Source organism: Siphateles boraxobius, unplaced genomic scaffold (genome assembly GCF_051911475.1).
Source record: "Siphateles boraxobius isolate OS27281-9 unplaced genomic scaffold, OSU_SipBor_1 30, whole genome shotgun sequence".
NCBI classification, from domain to species: Eukaryota; Metazoa; Chordata; class Actinopteri; order Cypriniformes; family Leuciscidae; genus Siphateles; species Siphateles boraxobius.
Genome location: NW_027508920.1, coordinates 14,582,554 through 14,599,490, shown reverse-complemented (window position 1 = coordinate 14,599,490; position 16,937 = coordinate 14,582,554). Strand labels below are relative to the sequence as shown.

At 37.4% G+C, this 16,937-nt stretch overlaps 1 protein-coding gene across 5 annotated transcripts; it reads right to left on the bottom strand.

The window, feature by feature from the left end:
• Positions 1–99: 99 nt before the first annotated feature.
• On the bottom strand, positions 100–15,677 carry ccnl1a (cyclin L1a). Of its 5 annotated transcripts, XR_013210472.1 has the most exons (12): positions 15,339–15,677; positions 14,920–14,994; positions 13,555–13,664; positions 11,424–11,544; positions 11,274–11,338; positions 9,984–11,044; positions 7,552–7,651; positions 7,353–7,457; positions 7,111–7,252; positions 1,275–1,386; positions 1,078–1,176; positions 100–1,001 (listed from the first exon to the last, which is right to left on the bottom strand). XR_013210472.1 is itself a non-coding variant. In XM_077248318.1 (11 exons), the coding sequence occupies exons 1-11, from the start codon at positions 15,579–15,581 to the stop codon at positions 581–583; spliced, it is 1,593 nt and encodes a 530-aa protein (XP_077104433.1). In that variant the 5' UTR covers positions 15,582–15,637; the 3' UTR covers positions 100–580. The 5 variants fall into 5 exon arrangements, 2 of the variants coding, with proteins under 2 accessions (XP_077104433.1, XP_077104434.1); XR_013210474.1 differs by lacking the exon at positions 9,984–11,044 and having other exon boundaries at positions 11,262–11,338; positions 15,339–15,673; XM_077248318.1 differs by lacking the exon at positions 9,984–11,044 and having other exon boundaries at positions 15,339–15,637.
• Positions 15,678–16,937: the final 1,260 nt, after the last annotated feature.

Here is a 16,937-nt window from a genome sequence, read left to right as displayed (position 1 = left end):
AGCAGGTTTTGTCTTAAAAGTCTCATGGAATTTTAATGATGTCAGGGCAAGACATTTTCAATTCATAAAACCAAGTTCCATAAGAGTAAAAAACAACAATTGACAGTAGGAATAAGTCACTTTTTATTGAGTAAAAATCAGACATTGAAGACGTGCAGACTAAAAACCAGTGCAACAGTCACCATGATCCCAAAAAAAAAGTCTGCATCCAGCTGTAAAAAAATATGATCTATTTTCAGAGTAACCAATTTTCTTCCATCAGAGGAGCATCTTTATTTATTATTCCTATATCTGTGCAAAGTATCGTTGTCTTTCCTGAAAACATTTTCCATTTTTCTATGTAACTATTGATTTTCCCACCTTAGCTTTTATAAATCAAAGCATTTCCCATTACATCAACATTGAACCCATCTTTACACTGTAAATATGTAGTTTCATATCCTTTCAACATTTAAAACTAAAACAGCAAAATAACACAAAAAGAAATCAATAAAGTAAAACAGACAACTAGGTCAACGTTGACCACTTGAATCGAACACAAACAAACTCGCAGTCTCGCAGACGTGTAACAAGAAAACACTCAGCGTCTGTGTCGACTGTGGCTTGAATGGCTGCTGCTGTGGTGTTTGCTTTTATGAGAGCGTTCGTATGAGCGTGAGCGTTCCCGCCGGTCGCGGTGATGGCCGCCGCTGCTACGCTCGTGCTTGTGCCTCTTCGCCAGGTCAGAGACACCTCGATCCCGGTCCCGCTCTCTCTCTCGCTCTCTGTCCCGCTCGCGGGGCTTGCTGGTGGAGCGAGAGCGGCTGCGCGACCGTTTCCTTTTGTGGGCGTGTCTGCTGTGCTGGTGCAGATCGTCTGAGCGCTGCTTTGACTTCAAGTGTGGCAGGAGGGGAGACGGAGGGCCGTGGTTGGCGTGTCGCCGTGGTGATTGGCTGCGGCTGTGAGAGCGGCTTCGGGAGCGAGAGCTGTAGGTGCCTGAGTGACTGTGCCTGTTATTGTAACTAGGGGAAAGGCAGCAATTGAGTAAAGACACGAACATCATCATGCATACAACAGCGCACTGCAAATGGTACTTACTGTCGTCTGGGAGAGCGAGATCTGGACCGGGATCTCGTTCTGGAACGAGAACGACTTGCACTCCTACTGTTCCGACCTAACTTGCTATCCTTTCTGAGTCTGAGGAAAGAACAATGAGGATGCTTAATCAGTGCTCTTTAATTAAACTAAAAAAGTATCTGATGGCAGTCGCATAATTTGTCTGCCAAATAACTCACCCGTTGTGTGGGCTCTTAGAGCCCTGAGTTCGATCTTCTGGTTCTTTCTTCATGGCCTTAAGAGTTTGAGGGTTGGGAGACATCTCATCGGTCTTCAATATGTTAGGAGAACCTAACAGGAAGCATTAGATTTTTCATATGTTTACAGTTAACCTTAAACAGACGCCTGTAGACATCTTCGGGCTAGTGAGATTTTGTGCTTTGAAGGGGTTGTTCACTCAAGAATAAATGTTCTGTCATCATTTACTAAACTAAAAGGGAGAAAAAGCAAGAATGACAGACCATTTAGGCAAGGTAGGGGTAAGTGATACGGTAAAAATCTTATTTTATCTTTGTTATTAAAAATAAGAACAGATGCAAATTACAAATACAAATGTAAGCTAAAGTAGGTGTATTTACTGTAACTACAATTCAAGTGAGAAACTGAATAAACAAATGTAAAAAAATAAATAACTTGGACTTCACCGTATGAAAAAAACTGATTCATAACCCTTTAATTCATCAGTTTAAAATATTATAACTGACCCCCTAGTGTGAGTTTTTTCAAGGTGACCGTTATTTTAGAACATTCCCCCTTAAAGGGTTAGTTCACCAAAAATTGAAAATGATGTCATTAATGACTCACCCTCATGTCGTTCCAAGCCCGTAAGACCTCCGTTCATCTTCGGAACACAGTTTAAGATATTTTAGATTTAGTCCGAGAGTTTTCTGTCCCTCCATTGAAAATCTATGTACGGTATACTGTCCTTGTCCAGAAAGGCAATAAACACATCATCAAAGTAGTCCACGTGACCTCAGGGGGTTAGTTAGAATTTTTTGAAGCATCGAAAATACATTTTGTTCCAAAAATAACAAAAACGACGACTTTATTCAGCATTGTATTCTCTTCCGGTTCTGTTGTCAATCCGCGTTCACGAGGCTAGTGACGCTGCTCACGTAAGACGCTGCTGACGTGTTATCTTGTGCGTCCGTGTATTCGGGTTCAAATAAATATGTCTGGTTAAAAAAAAAATGCAAGTCTTCCCCTGTGTCGAAATCCTTAGACATGTTTGCAAAGATTGTTTTGTTTACAGCGTGCGTCTCTCCCTCAGACTGTAAACGAAGCTCGGGCGCACCAGATAACACATCAGCAGCGTCTTACGTCAGCGGACTCATGAACGCGGATTGACAACAGAACCGGAAGAGAATACAATGCTGAATAAAGTCGTCGTTTTCGTTATTTTTGGAACAAAATGTATTTTCGATGCTTCAAAAAATTCTAACTAACCCACTGAGGTCACGTGGACTACTTTGATGATGTCTTTATTGCCTTTCTGGACAAGGACAGTTTACCGTACATAGATTTTCAATGGAGGGACAAAAAGCTCTCGGACTAAATCTAAAATATCTTAAACTGTGTTCCGAAGATGAACGAAGGTCTTACGGGCTTGGAACGACATGAGGGTGAGTCAATGACATAATTTTCATTTTTGGGTGAACTAACCCTTTAATGTTTCCATGGCGACATGTCACGCTTGTCACGTGATGCACCGCAGCCACAATAACACTGCATGATAGATGTATCACTTTTATATGGTTTTTCCTTTTTTTATCTAAATATTCACAAACTTGCTTACCATGTCAACTATCTGATATTCCGATTCTCAAATATGTGTAAGCAAGATTATTTAAAGGTTTTTAAAAGACAAAAAACACTCAATCTATAACGTTAGATGGGCTCTGCCATGTTTGTCAGTTCAGAGAGTCTGGTCAGGATATCGGATTTACAGCAAAAAAAATTATCAGTTTCTCACAAAATACTAGGGCTGCAACAACTAATCGATAAAATCGATTATAATCGATTATGAAAATCGTTGTCAACGAATGTCATTATCGATTAGTTGGTCTGCTTACGTCAAGGGGGGCGTTTACTGGTACGCACACACACGCAAGGTCTCTCTCCCTCAGGCGCTCTGCCGAGCGCACGCGCTACACGGTTTGGAGCAGTCTCTTCTGTCTCGCATGCGCGCTCTTGCTTGCGCGCTCTAGATTTCGGGAGTTTGAACTAATTCGCGGGAATCAGGGAGCCGCAATCAATATGCGGGAGACTCCCGGGACTTCCGGGATCTTGGGATGTCTGTATTTTGTCTCGAGCATCAGGTTGCGCAATCAGTTCGCTCGCAACGTAAGTGATGGATTAAAATAGCGCTACCGCAGAAATAGGTTAAATTAAAACGGTCTTTACAAAGCGAAGCACTAAATATAAAGGCAGTTAATAACAGCAGCAGTAAAATATTGTTTTTTAGTCACTGTACTCAGTGGTTTTCAGCGAATGCTTGTGCACTAATGCATAATTTCTCCTGTCCTTTACTCAAGCCTGTTAGCTTGCTGGGTAACGTTACCTCCATTCCGTTCTCTTTTTATAGCATTTGTCTACTAAGTTTTAATTGTTTTTCAAACGCGATCTACTGCGGCTCTACATTCACACAATTGTTTTCAGTCTTTCTATATTTATTTAATCCATTTATCCTTATATTATATTCTTTTTTATATTATATATATAATATATATTATATTCTTTATCCTTATATTCCTTATATATAATTAATTTTAAATAAAAATTAAATGAATTATATATTTTAGATGTTTTTAGTTTGTTTTTAGTTCAGATATTCACATCTGAACAACATGTCTGTGTAAATTTGTTTTAACAAAAATTGTGTTAAAACATAATATGTTGGATATCATTTTTTTAACAATAATCATGTTTGTCAACTTGCCATCAGCAATTATCATTAAAAACAATGCAAATATTGATATTAGTAAAACTCAATGTGTGGCTTTTGCACTTTTTAAAGTACACTTTTACACATAAATACCCTGATTTACGGTTTTATTTAGTTTTTTATAAAAATCTAATTTAATTTCTATCCGATTAATCGAAAAAATAATCGTCCGATTAATCGATTATCAAAATAATCGTTAGTTGCAGCCCTACAAAATACATGTAAGAAAGTGGCAGGTGAACTGAGAGAAGAATAGAGTAAACTTTATAGCTACTTACACAATGTGTATCTGATATGAATAACACCCGTCGGCAAATTATATTTGAATATATTGTTATTTCTGCTTCCATAGACAGTGTCTATTTTACAAACTCCAAATGAATTGTTTTACTAGTACATGTGTATTTAAATGTCTGAAACCTAAATGAAACATTATGGGTTTGAAAACACTGCAAATAGTTGTGATTAGGGTTGGGCGGTATTTCGGTAATATCGTATACCGCGGGGTCTTAAAATAGCAACGGTATCAGTTTCAATACCGCCATTACCGGCACTTATATATAATAAATAAATATAATTTATTCAATGCCTAAAAATGCTTATGTAGTTGTCATCAAGTGACAGTGTGGAGGAGAAAGAGAGAGAGAGAGAGAGAGAGAGAAGGGAGAGGCGGTAAATACTGACGGGGCAATTTGTAAATGTTGCAATAAAAAAGGTGACCGCGAGAGATGGAAACACCTCTAACCTAATGTCGCATCTCCGAAACAACCACCCACTCTGTGCTGCGAGGATGCATTTTGCCCCGAGTTCATTAAATAAGCGCATTCGTTTATATTTGTTAAAATATTATAATGTTATTTTTTTTTACGTTGATAATGAAAACTGAACAGCACGAGTAAGATGGGATGCATCGGGAGTCAGACATTGACCACTTAATTAAGTTTCATTTTGTAAAAGGCCTTTCTTTAAAGTGAATTTCGTTTTGTATAAATTGTATCCTAATTTTAATATTTTTTTTTTATCAACCAATAATAAATAAGAATCAAATATAGCAGACAACATAATCATGGCATGATCGTGCGCTGGCGCGCCGCGGTCACTTGCATTGAAATCTCATCATAAATTAACCGAAACTCAGTGTATGTCTCACAGACATGAAAGATATCTAAATAAAGCTTGAAATTTCATTAAACGAAACAATTCAAAATGAAAAGAAATAGGCCACTCGCTGATTATTTAATCCATGATGTGCATTTCTCTCTATGCGCGTTCTATACGGAAATGGTGATCATCAAATTAAACGAAACTATTCAAAACGAAAAGAAATAGGATAGCCTACTCTCTGATTATTTAATCCATGATGTGCATTTCTCTCTATCGTTCACTATGGAGATGGCGATTCGTCAATTTCTTTAAACGAAACAATTCAAAAGGAAAAGAAATATAGGCAGCAGTCTCGGATTAATCCAGGATGTGCCTTTCTCTCTATACGCGCGTTCACTACGGAGATATCAATCGTCAATTTCTTTAAACGAAACAATTCAAAACGAAAAGAAAAAGGCTAGCCTATACCTTCTGATTATGTAATCCATGATTTGCATTTCTCTCTATATATGCGCGTCCACTAGGAGATGGCGATCGTCAACTTAATCTTTGCAGCACTGACAGAAAAGTTGTATTAATAAAAATCAATGGACGCGTGTCACCGGATTTACAAATGCACTTCTGGCTTGTTGCTTGTTAATTTAATTTAAATGAATTAATAAAATGAATAAAATTGTCATAATTAAAATAATTAAATATTATGAATTGTCCCATTTTTGCTCATTTATAAATAGTATTTATATCTACCACCCCCTGAGCACCTGGGTTAAACAATTATTTGGCGGCAACATATTATAACGGCCCACGTATTAAAAATAGTCGAGTCTAAATAGGGCTCCGGCTCATATTACATTTAATGCCGTCAACAGGGATCAGACACAACGTGCACGGGTTGGCCTTGATTTTTTTGTGTGTTTTTTATGCCCGATCTGGTATTCAGTTTCTGAACGGTGTAGACACAAGCCAACAGTTTGGTGACGCTGTCTGAGCCTTATGTCATAATTTTTAATTAGTCACGGTAATACCGTATACCCCGGTAAAATAGGGAGGAGGTTTGACGGTATCAAAATTTGGATACCGCCCAAGCCTAGTTGTGATATATGACAAGTGTCTCTGGCTCAGCCAGAACCAACGTGCGAAAGCACAGTTTAAATCTGGAAGTTATGTCACGTCACTGACTGTTCATTGTAAATCCCATAAGTGGGACCGTACCGCACAAAAGGTTAAAGCTACTTAAGTTATTCAGTCAAGGGCAGTGAATGATTTTCTCTTTGCATTTTGTTGTTTGACTAACATTTATGACAGACGGTTTATTAGGCAGCTGTCACTTTAAGATCGAATGCACAGTATATTGACACATATCCGGACGGACTACATTCACACGATGTGTGACAGGCCTTGTGTGTGTGTGCACGCTTCTGGTGTATGTGCTCAGAAAAGCTTGTCAGAACAGCGTGAGAAAAAAAATCAACTGGCAAGGCTGTTAAAACGCATGCAAATAATATAAACTTTTGTGATGGCAAACAACTGCAATGTCACACGAGCGTAACTCTACTGCTGTGTTGCTAAACGTGATGTGAATGTATGTCGCATTGTACAGTTTGTTGGGACGGGCACTAGAACTGCACCTGATAGAATGTGGCTGTAACATGATACTACGATCTCTCTTTTATTCCCTCGTTTGCAATATAAATGCGTGATATCACACATCCCTACTTAAACCCCTCACACATCGCTCGTCGACACGGGGATCTATTGTTGTTAAGCTCTCCAGTAGTACATAGCTGTTCTATTTCCTTCATTTCCGTTTTGACCGTGAAACAACGGGTGTATGCACAAAGACCATAGTATACTTCAGGCTTTCCATTTCTTATATGGAAAAAGAGCAGTTCGGAACAACAATGGTAAACTATGCTTAAAAGTGAAGCCGTTAGACTGCACAATAGGTAGAAGAAGTGAAAACTTACATGGTTTGGATCCAGGAGAGAATCCGCCCAATATGGAGAGAGCAGGAGTGCCATCTGGATTCAGCCCTTTGGCTTTCAGTTTGGCTTCCTGTAGAGCCACCTTCCTCTTGTCCACTTCCTTCTCCACGAATTCATAATTTGGCTAAAAAACAAAGGAAACAAATCAGAAACAAAGACTCAATATAACACACAAGTGAAGACCTGCTCATTTTAAAACAGGAGAGCGGTGAAACAGGTCTAACCTTTTTTCTGGTGTACAACTTCAGAGTGGTTGTACATATATCTTTGATCTCCTCCTCCGTAGCACCAAACAGCTGGTACCAGAGCGGCCGAGAGGGTAACGATATCTGAAAGAATGATGGGAAAAGTCAGATATTAACACCAACACGTCTCTGAGTAAACCCAAGAAGAGGTGATGAAGGACAGAGAACGGTTTTGTACCTGTAGCACTCGTGCAGCGAGGTAAATGCAGGCACAGGCGATGGTCTCCGCTTCAAATCTCACAAACACATTAGTGCGAAGGCTGTCATTCATGTAGTTCCTGCAACACAGAAGGTGAACCACAAAATTGCAACTTGCCTGCATGGGTTGATCATCCATAACATCATCTTTATGTACGAGATTTGTCACATGATGCAAAAAGACCAAAAATAAATGGAGGCTTGAGCTTAACTTTGTCCTTTCCCTCTCTGCCTCACGTTCCTCTGTCGTTCTACAGAAGTTTTAAGCCAAGCATGCAGTGTGAATGGGCACACGCACACGTTCAGTGTACCCATGTGCACATAGACAAGTTCACAGGAGGACATTTGTCAAAAATATAACTGGCTTGCATGCGTCATGTTACTACAACATAGAGCTGCACGATTAATCGTTAAAATATTGCGATCTCGATTCGAAAACCCAAACGAATCACCTGTCTATTAAACCTTTGACAAAAATCACACCAGAACCTTCAAACCTGCGTCTGCACTGCCGCTGAGCCAGAGAGGCCAGTTGTCATGAACAAACAAGTATTTTCAACCAGACAGCATCGATATTTCTGTTATCACAGAAGAACTGGTATAAAAATGGAGATAAACATATCTACGGAAGCAATCAAAATAGAATAAATCACCTTTTGAAAGTAAAATGAGCTTCATTCATTCAAAGCTTCATTCATTCAAGAGGTTTGATTAAAAAAAATGCTGATTCATCCATTAATGTAATCAATGTCATTGAATCATTCATTCAAACAACTTTAAAATAATTAATTCAGATCCATTAAACATTTAAAACAGACTGCACCAATTAACATTTGTTAGAACCTCTAGTAAACTACGTTATTGTTTAGCTGTCTGTTCAGAATCGGGATCTCTGTTTGAAACAATTTATCCAGAATCGTGCAGCTCTACTACAACTCCATCTGTTTTTTCATAATTCCATCTGACATACTCACTTAACTTTCCATAAAATAAGCAGATGAGAGTGTAAAATGAAGAGAAACAGGAGCAGCAGGGATGTAGCACTAATGACTGCATGCAACTCATAACAATATACGGCATGCAAAGCGGGCTGAGGAGTTGCCCTGGGAATGGACAAGTACACGTCTCCTGTAGTATTAGGACAAACGGTTAAATGGAGACTTGCAGACAGACAATCTTTAACTTCAACTCTGAATGACTGTTAGAAATGAGATGCAAAGCTCTCTGAAAAAAGCAAGCAAGCAGATGGATACTATGGACCCAAACGCTGTCATTACGACAAATAAGGGAAAGACTACATTTCTGTGAATTACGCTGAAATAGAACCACTCTAGATTTTATACTGCAGGCCTTAGAACTAGGGTTGGGTATCATTTGAATTTTAGCTATTCTAATTCCAATTCTGATTTTGCTTATCGATTCCGATTCTTTTGGGGAAAAAAAAAATGTGCCAACCATTTATGTCCAACTTATTTATTCTTAGTCTTTTGGCAAAACATTTTGCTGCAGCTGATTTTCATAAGCAAAAATCAGCTGCCAAAAAAAAAAAGCCTAAGAACATCTTCCTATAGTTTAAACAAAAATACCACAGCAAAAAGAACCGATATAAATTTCAAACATTAAGACAAGTAAACTAATAAAATGTGTACAAATAAACAAATCCGCAATAGCACAAATAATTACATCTAAACAGAGTTCAGGTACAGAAATTGTAATCAACTGTATAATACTATAGTTTGCTTTCGAAAAATAAAATATAGATTAATCCTTAAAGTTACAAAAGTTATTCAGTCAAGATCAATAAGTGATTTTATTTGATTAACGTTAATGAGACTGCAGCAGGTTTATTAGGCTGCTGTCACTTTAAGACCTTATGCAGGATCCAATATGCGTTTTCTTTCTCAAATGTTTACGTTCACTTAAGACAAGACAACATGACTGTTTACGAGGATTTTGACATAATTTTGTGTGCATTTATGCGTTCAAGCCCAAGGCGACGTACGAGAACTCAACTCAGTATCCCACACTATATGAGATGGCTCTCTGTGTGCGTGTTTTAGATGTGTGTGCAAATAAAACTGCATAGCGCAAGTGCCGAATTAAGTTCTCTTCCGCTTGAAAATGGATTGAAATAAGATTAAAATTCGCAAACAGGAATCGATAAACAGGAATCTATAAACGGAATCGAAGTTAATTTTATTACAAGTATCCGATTCCGGACCTTAAGTACCCAATTCCAGAACTGGAACCGATTTTCGATTCCCAACCCTACTTAGAACATTTGATTTATATGAGCTTCAAACATATCGTTCAAGCGTAGACTGAGCAGGAGAGTTCCTGTAAGACATAACGATAATAATTGCTTATTTAAAGGAATAGTTCACCCAAAATAAAAAAACGTAATTTACTCACCATCATGTCATTCTAAACCCATGAAATTTTCCTCAGGGGAACACACAGAAAATGACATCATTCAATGTTCAAGACCTTCCCACCCCATACAAAGGAATAATATGGTGAACAGAGGCTGTCCATCTCCAAAATAAATATAAAAACATGAAAAAGCATATAGTGCACCATATTACAACTCTTCTGAAGCCATATAATAGCTTTGCGTGTGGAGAAGTGGCTTTTCAGCAAAACTCTTAGCGCCCAGTAAAGGTTTCAATATTATTTACACTATAAACATGCAAAATGCATATGTGTAACTAATTTATCAAAATCTGGGGGAAAGAATAACAAACGGTTTCTAAAATGTATCTTCAATATAAATCTTACAAATTTAAACGAAACAAATTCTGTTTATGTAGAAGCACATAAGATCAGAGAGGACAGAATTAAGCTTAAATTTCAGTTCAGACGACTTGGAATAAAGAGAACAATGACCACTTTTTTGCCCTTTTTACATCTTGACAGCCTCTGGACACTATATGCTGTCAATGTATGGAAAAGAGCAACGTGAACATTCTTTAAAATTTATCCTTTATGCTATTTATGTTAACATTTATGTTATTCTATGAAAAAAAACTAATCATACAGGTTTGAAAGGACATCAGGGTGAATGACAACAATTTTCCTTTTTGGGTGATTTACCCTTTAATTTGGAGTACATTTAGAAAGAAAAAAGTAGTCAACGTATAACACCTAAATCTAATAAGTGAAGTCTAATAATGAAATGCAAATATTCAGGTTTTAAAACTACCTTATAAAGGTGAAAGCAAATAATTAAAAAGAAAGAGAGAAAACTTGAGACTTGAAGCAAAAACAAAAATACAAATCCTTTTGGACAACCGCAAGAAAACAAGATGCTGATGGCAGCTGGAAAAGGCCCCCATCAGTGATTCTCGGGCAGAGAGCTCTCACTGGATTGGCTGTCTCGAGAAGGGCAGCCAATGGGGGGAGATTCCTGAGGTCATGTGGTTGGAGGAGCAGAGTTCAGAGGTTCTTTATGACACTTACCATCATGGACTACCCTTTAATCAAAGAGTAGAGAGAAAGGACAGAGTTAAACTAAGCTCTCCATTTTCCTTTACAGCCATGAACAAGAGATTTAAACAGAAGAATCACACCAACACACACATGAGCCACGAATACACCAATCCATCAGATGAGGGGACAGAAAAGTTACGTAAGAGGGTTAATTACTGGGTTGGTTACACCGCAGTGTCTAGACACCCAATCCAAGATTACTTATTTACTCACCATGCTGTCTGGACCAGCATTTGGTTCTTCTCACATTCAAGGACTTGCAGATACATGACGATAATCTAGAAAAACAACCAAACTGCATGTTAAGTTACTCATTTCGTCTTCCAACAAAACTATTAAGTGCAACAAAAGAAAGTGACTTACCTTGTGTGGGTGTTTGACGTGGACGCAGAAGCCCAGCTCCTTCAGCACACGCCGTTCAGCTTTTATCACCTGGTTTTTGGTGTTTATGTAGTTCTGATCAAGTATCAATGGACTTGGACTCCTGATTTATGAAGGAACGAAAGTAAAATGGTTTCCCCATACCCAAATACTATTCAAGACAATGAAAAAGTGCCTTTTGTTTGCTTCATTTTCAATTCAAATCATTCTGTTTCCCTTTCAACCAACTAAAGGCAACAGGTCCAGTTTTTTTGACTCCTGTAATTTCAGTTTAAGACTTTTAGCACTGCCACAAGTTACTAGCAAGAAAATGCTCCACCTCTCACCACATCATAGCTTCAACAGAATATAAAAAAGAAATAAAAAAAAAACACGTTCTACTTTAAACGCACTAAGCAATATCACAATAATACACTAACCAGGTCAATCTTGGGACACAAAAGCATCAAAAACCTCAACACACAGTATACAAAGTCTCAGCATAACCATTAAAAAACATAGAAGAGACGTGAACTTTTTATCAAAAACACTACTTGAAGAACAAGTTCATGACAACATAACAACAAGGCTGAGTCACGATCTGAGAATAGTACGGATGTACTTCAGTGCGTGTAAGGTAATCACGTAAATAACATTGGTCACCTTCACTACATGTTCAAAATCTGCCACACAACAGCAAAAAATACTGACCAACTAAAAGGTGACCATCTAAATGAAATGTATTCTTGTACTCTTTTAGCTATTAAAAACTAAAACTGTCCAGTTGTGATATCACTTAACGTTTAATACTTTAACAAAACTATGTTGTACACCTAAACAATATTACAAATTCAATTATTCAGTACTGGAAAGGAAGCCTACATTTGACCAAAATAACAGATTTAGAATTTTACATTTTCTCTCTCTTGCATTGAAATAGAGAGAAAACTGTTGTTATTATCTAAATGTTTTCATTTTCACTGACATGACATCCAGACACGCAGAAATATTTAATAACCATTAACACAACATATTTAGTTTCATGTCACACAATTACATCTGAAATCATAACAATCAAAAAAATCTACACTAAACAACATGGTTAGTGCTTTCTAAGGCAAAATGCACACAAAACAGCTCTGACAACCTGATGTCGAAGACTGCTCTTAGGATAACTCAACGTTTAATTGTGCATTTTGGACAAAAAAGTGTCTAAAACACCCAATCCAAACATAAGACTTATATTACGACGCAAAAAGAAGAAAAAAAAGCATGTTCTCTGTGTGCTACCCTCACTGCTCCAGTCATGTGAACATACAAGAAAATTCGATCTTGATTGTGCAGAGTGAGATATTTCTGTGGAAGCTATGACATGTGCGGTGAGGTGTCTCTTGATAATGAAATAAATTTAGATCATCACCTGTGCTGGCAGAGACAATAAGCTTAAACTGAGATACAGGAGTCACCCAGACGCTTCGGACCAGCGGCCAACCTGTCGATCCCCGATATCCCAGTGACCGCTTTCAGACCACTGGCTTCTCCCGGGGGAGGGGGGGAAGCGACACCTCGCTCACTGTTGCCATGCCGACTGCTTCATCTCTACGTACCATTCCACATCACCCAGGCATTGGTAAATGTAGCTGGTCGCTGTTAGTTGGTTGCAAGGGAAAAGAGAATTCAAGTTAATACCGCGTCCTTGATTTCAGATGAACAATTTTTCCTTTTTATTCTCTTTAAATTGTTTTCAGAAATTAGACTAGCCAGTGATTTATGCAAAATAGCCCAATTGCCATATTCCCTTGATCAAAATTAACCTTTTGAGTCGTTAGAACGTATTTTACTTGTTCAGGTAATATCCTGCTGTTACTACCAATTATGACTGATGACGGAACTGAAAAGCTTTAAAATGGTTTAGAATAAAGCAAACAAAATTAAGACATCATATCAACGACAAACAGAAGTGCACAGACTACTCACAGTTAACATGTTTAAGTATACCTGAATCATTTACAATTGATGACATTAAATGTTATTCAAAGAAAAATGAATCGGTTAAGGGTGGGAGGTTGGGCGCACAGGTAACGAACAGAGGAAACGGTGTGACAGAAGCCCTGCGAGACCGAGACATGCTTACCTTTTGCCTCGGAGCTGCCTTAAATGATGAAACACATTGATGACGTCTCGAATTCGTCGAGGGGCTTCTTCGATCTTTGAAGCTAAGTTCATACAGGCCATGGCAACAATCTAGATAGAGAACAGATGACAGAAAGAGCTGTTAGAAACACTGCTTCACAAGAAACCAAGCAGCAAACATCAGTTAATACGCCCTATACTGATAAATATATCGATTTCAGAACTTGTACGTGGACAAAAAACATTTTCTGCTTTTAAGTAGTGAATTTGAGCAAATGTTGCAAGGATTGCATTTCATTTTGTAAGTGTCGGCAAATGAAAGCAGACAACTACAAACAAATTACATAGTACTGGTCAAACGTTTGGAAACATTACTATTTTTAATGTTTTTGAAAAAAGTCTCTTATGAGCCTGAATTTATTTGATCAAAAATACAGAAAAAACTGTAAAAAAAAAGCAATATTGTGAAATCTTAATTATAATTTAAAATAATGTTTTTCTTTTTTAATATACTTTAAAATATAACTAATTTCTGTGATACAAAGCTGAATTTTCATCCGCCAATTCTCCAGTCAGTGTCACATGATTCTTCAGAAATCATGCTGATTTGATACTCAGTTATCAAAAAGTAAAAAAGCATTTATTTAATTTATTATCTTTTGTAATATACACTACCATTCAAAAGTTTGTTTCTTTTTTTTAAAAGAAATTAATACTTTTATTCAGCAAGAATGTTAAATGGATAAAAAGTGATTGTAAAGACGTATATTGTTAAAAAATATTTCTATTTTGAATAAGCGCTTCTTTTCAACTTTTCATTCATCAATGAATCCTGAAAAAAGTATCACAGGTTCCAAAAAAAATATTAATCAGCACAACTGTTTCCAACAGTGACAATAAATCAGCATATTAGAATGATTTCTGAAGGATCATGTGACACTGAAGACTGGAGTAATGGCTGATGAAAATTGAGCTTTGTATCACAGAAATAAATTATATATTAATGTAGAAAAACGTTATTTTACATTGTAATAATATTTCACAATATCACTGTTATTCTGTCTGTATTTTTGATCAAATAAATGCAGGCTTGATGAGCATAAGAGACTTCTTTCAAAAACTTTAAAAATAGTAATGTTGATACCCAAACATTTACGCCAAATTAAACAATTCATTTTAAAACAAGTCCCGTTATAATTACCCTGTTAGTGTTATGACGCCATCATTAAAAAAAAATCATACACTAACTTATACAGCTATCTAGTTTAGTTGTAATCTGACTGAATGTCATTTACAGCAGTTCGAACAACATGGCTGCCATCCGCATTGCTTGTAAATACCGGTAAATACGGCTTTATTCTCTTACCTCAAAACTGTGTTTCACGAAAGACTTCGAGTAGAAGAAGCGATGAAAAAGCACTTGTCCGGTCGCCATGGCAACCTGAAACATAAATGCAATTAAAGAAAAATTAATAAACCGCCCTGTTTTGTTAAAAAAAGCAACGTCCGCCATTTTGTTTTTGTCTAGCCGATGGACAACGTTTGTGAAAGACGTACAGAATCCATGTTACTGAACTCAAGATTAAACGCTAAACTTACATATAATTTTTTTAACTAATCTTTTTAGTCCATGGGGACGTTTGGCGTGTTTTGTCGAATTGAATGTTTGATAATGTCACATCTTAATTGTTTGACTAACGTTAATTGTTTATTTCAATTTCCACTATAATATAACAGTTGCACTTAGATTAATCGTTTTTATACACCAACAAACATATGAATTACCTGCGGCAGGCGCAGCAGGATTCCGGCGGCCTGGATGAGCTCGCAGCCCAGGATCCGCAGGTCGGTCTCGACGTACAGGTCGAGGCCATCCTGCATAGACGGGGTTGGGGAAAGCTTTTCCTCTGGAATCAAAGAATTATCGATGGTGAGGAAGACTTCAGAATACACTTTATCCCCTATTAATATGCCTTCGCTATTAGCGGGCGCGTTTGCGGCGGGACCGGTGGCCATCGACGCCTCCATGATCGCTGTCGTCGGTACCTGCCGAGGACGTTAGAATCTAGAAATATTCTCGTAACCCAGAGCGGATAATAGCACTGCATACGGCTGCTTCTGTGGAAGCTCACTGATTGGTGCAGAGATGTGTGTCATGTGACCAAAACAAACAATCGCTGTCAGACAACTGTTACTTTATTCAACGCTGTAACCCACCACATTTATTTGAAGTACATTTCTGCGCCCATAGATAGACTTGTAGACACAATTTATCATAGACTTTAAATACATTGCTGGTTATGCTGGGATTGTAAGCGTTATCAATAAGGGTTTTTCTCTATTTTTTTACAGTCTATGGTTTTTCTATGTAGATTTTTTTTTCACAGCACCTCCTACAGCAGTCTGGTCATGTAAATGACACTTGCGCCTCCAGGTGTTTGGATTTCTATAAGCGTTGAACGTAGGTCTGACGTAAGTTTGGCCTGACAAACAGCATATTTGTACACATCCGCGACCTATTGTAGAGCCGGATAAAATGATATGTATTTTATTCACGTATAACATAAGTAAACACATAAAACACTCCACGCAATCACGAGGGAGCGAGCACAACTATTTATCAGCATGGTATTTCTACTTTTGCAAACTCATGTGTAGTCTGTAAAATTGATGAAGAAGCTGTGCTTCGTTTATTTTATCATGGCAATTAGACGCATTCCCTTTGAGAGAATTTAGGTAGTTCTATCTTTCATAAAATGTAATTTAAACGTTTAGCTAAAAGATATATTTCATTATTTCTCTGGCAGTAGGCCTACCCATGCTTGTTGGACTTATTATTATTTATTTATTTATTTTTTACAATAACTCTCAACAATAAAAACAAATGTATCTTTCTCACTGATTGTGGTGTCTTTAGTAATTGTTTGTATTTTTACTTTCCTTTTCATGTTATGTATTTTGTATTTCAATGCTGTGTGCTGTTTGTTCTTTGCAATAAAAAATATCAGCATTAAAGATTTCATAATCTTTTGAGTCTATTCGACATCAACGCATTATGAAAAATAAATAGTAGACTACACTTTTCCTTCGGAGAAACTGTTATTGTAATATGCTATTATGTAATATGTGTATTTTAAGATTTATGTGTAGTTTAAGATTGCAGCCACTACACAGTAACTGGATACGGGAAGTACCATGACGCTGATGACAGGAACTGAAGTCAGTGTGCAGTAAAGTACATATCAATCCGCGGGTACGTCGTGTGGCTGACGTCATGAGAAAAGACACACATGATAGCAACGATCCCCTAGTTTAAAAACCAACAACAAAAACAACAAAAAACGGGGTGAGAGCATGGCTATTGCTTGAAAAAGAAAGCATTCC

Excerpts from the sequence above, each read along its gene's own strand:
- ccnl1a (XM_077248318.1), bottom strand. The coding sequence starts at position 15,581 with ATGGAGGCGTCGATGGCCACCGGTCCCGCCGCAAACGCGCCCGCTAAT. Across the intron at positions 14,995-15,338 it reads TCCTGCTGCGCCTGCCGCAG|GTTGCCATGGCGACCGGACA; the intron begins GTAATTCATATG and ends TTTATGTTTCAG. Across the intron at positions 7,652-11,273 it reads ATGCTGGTCCAGACAGCATG|GAACTACATGAATGACAGCC; the intron begins GTGAGTAAATAA and ends TCTGTGTTGCAG.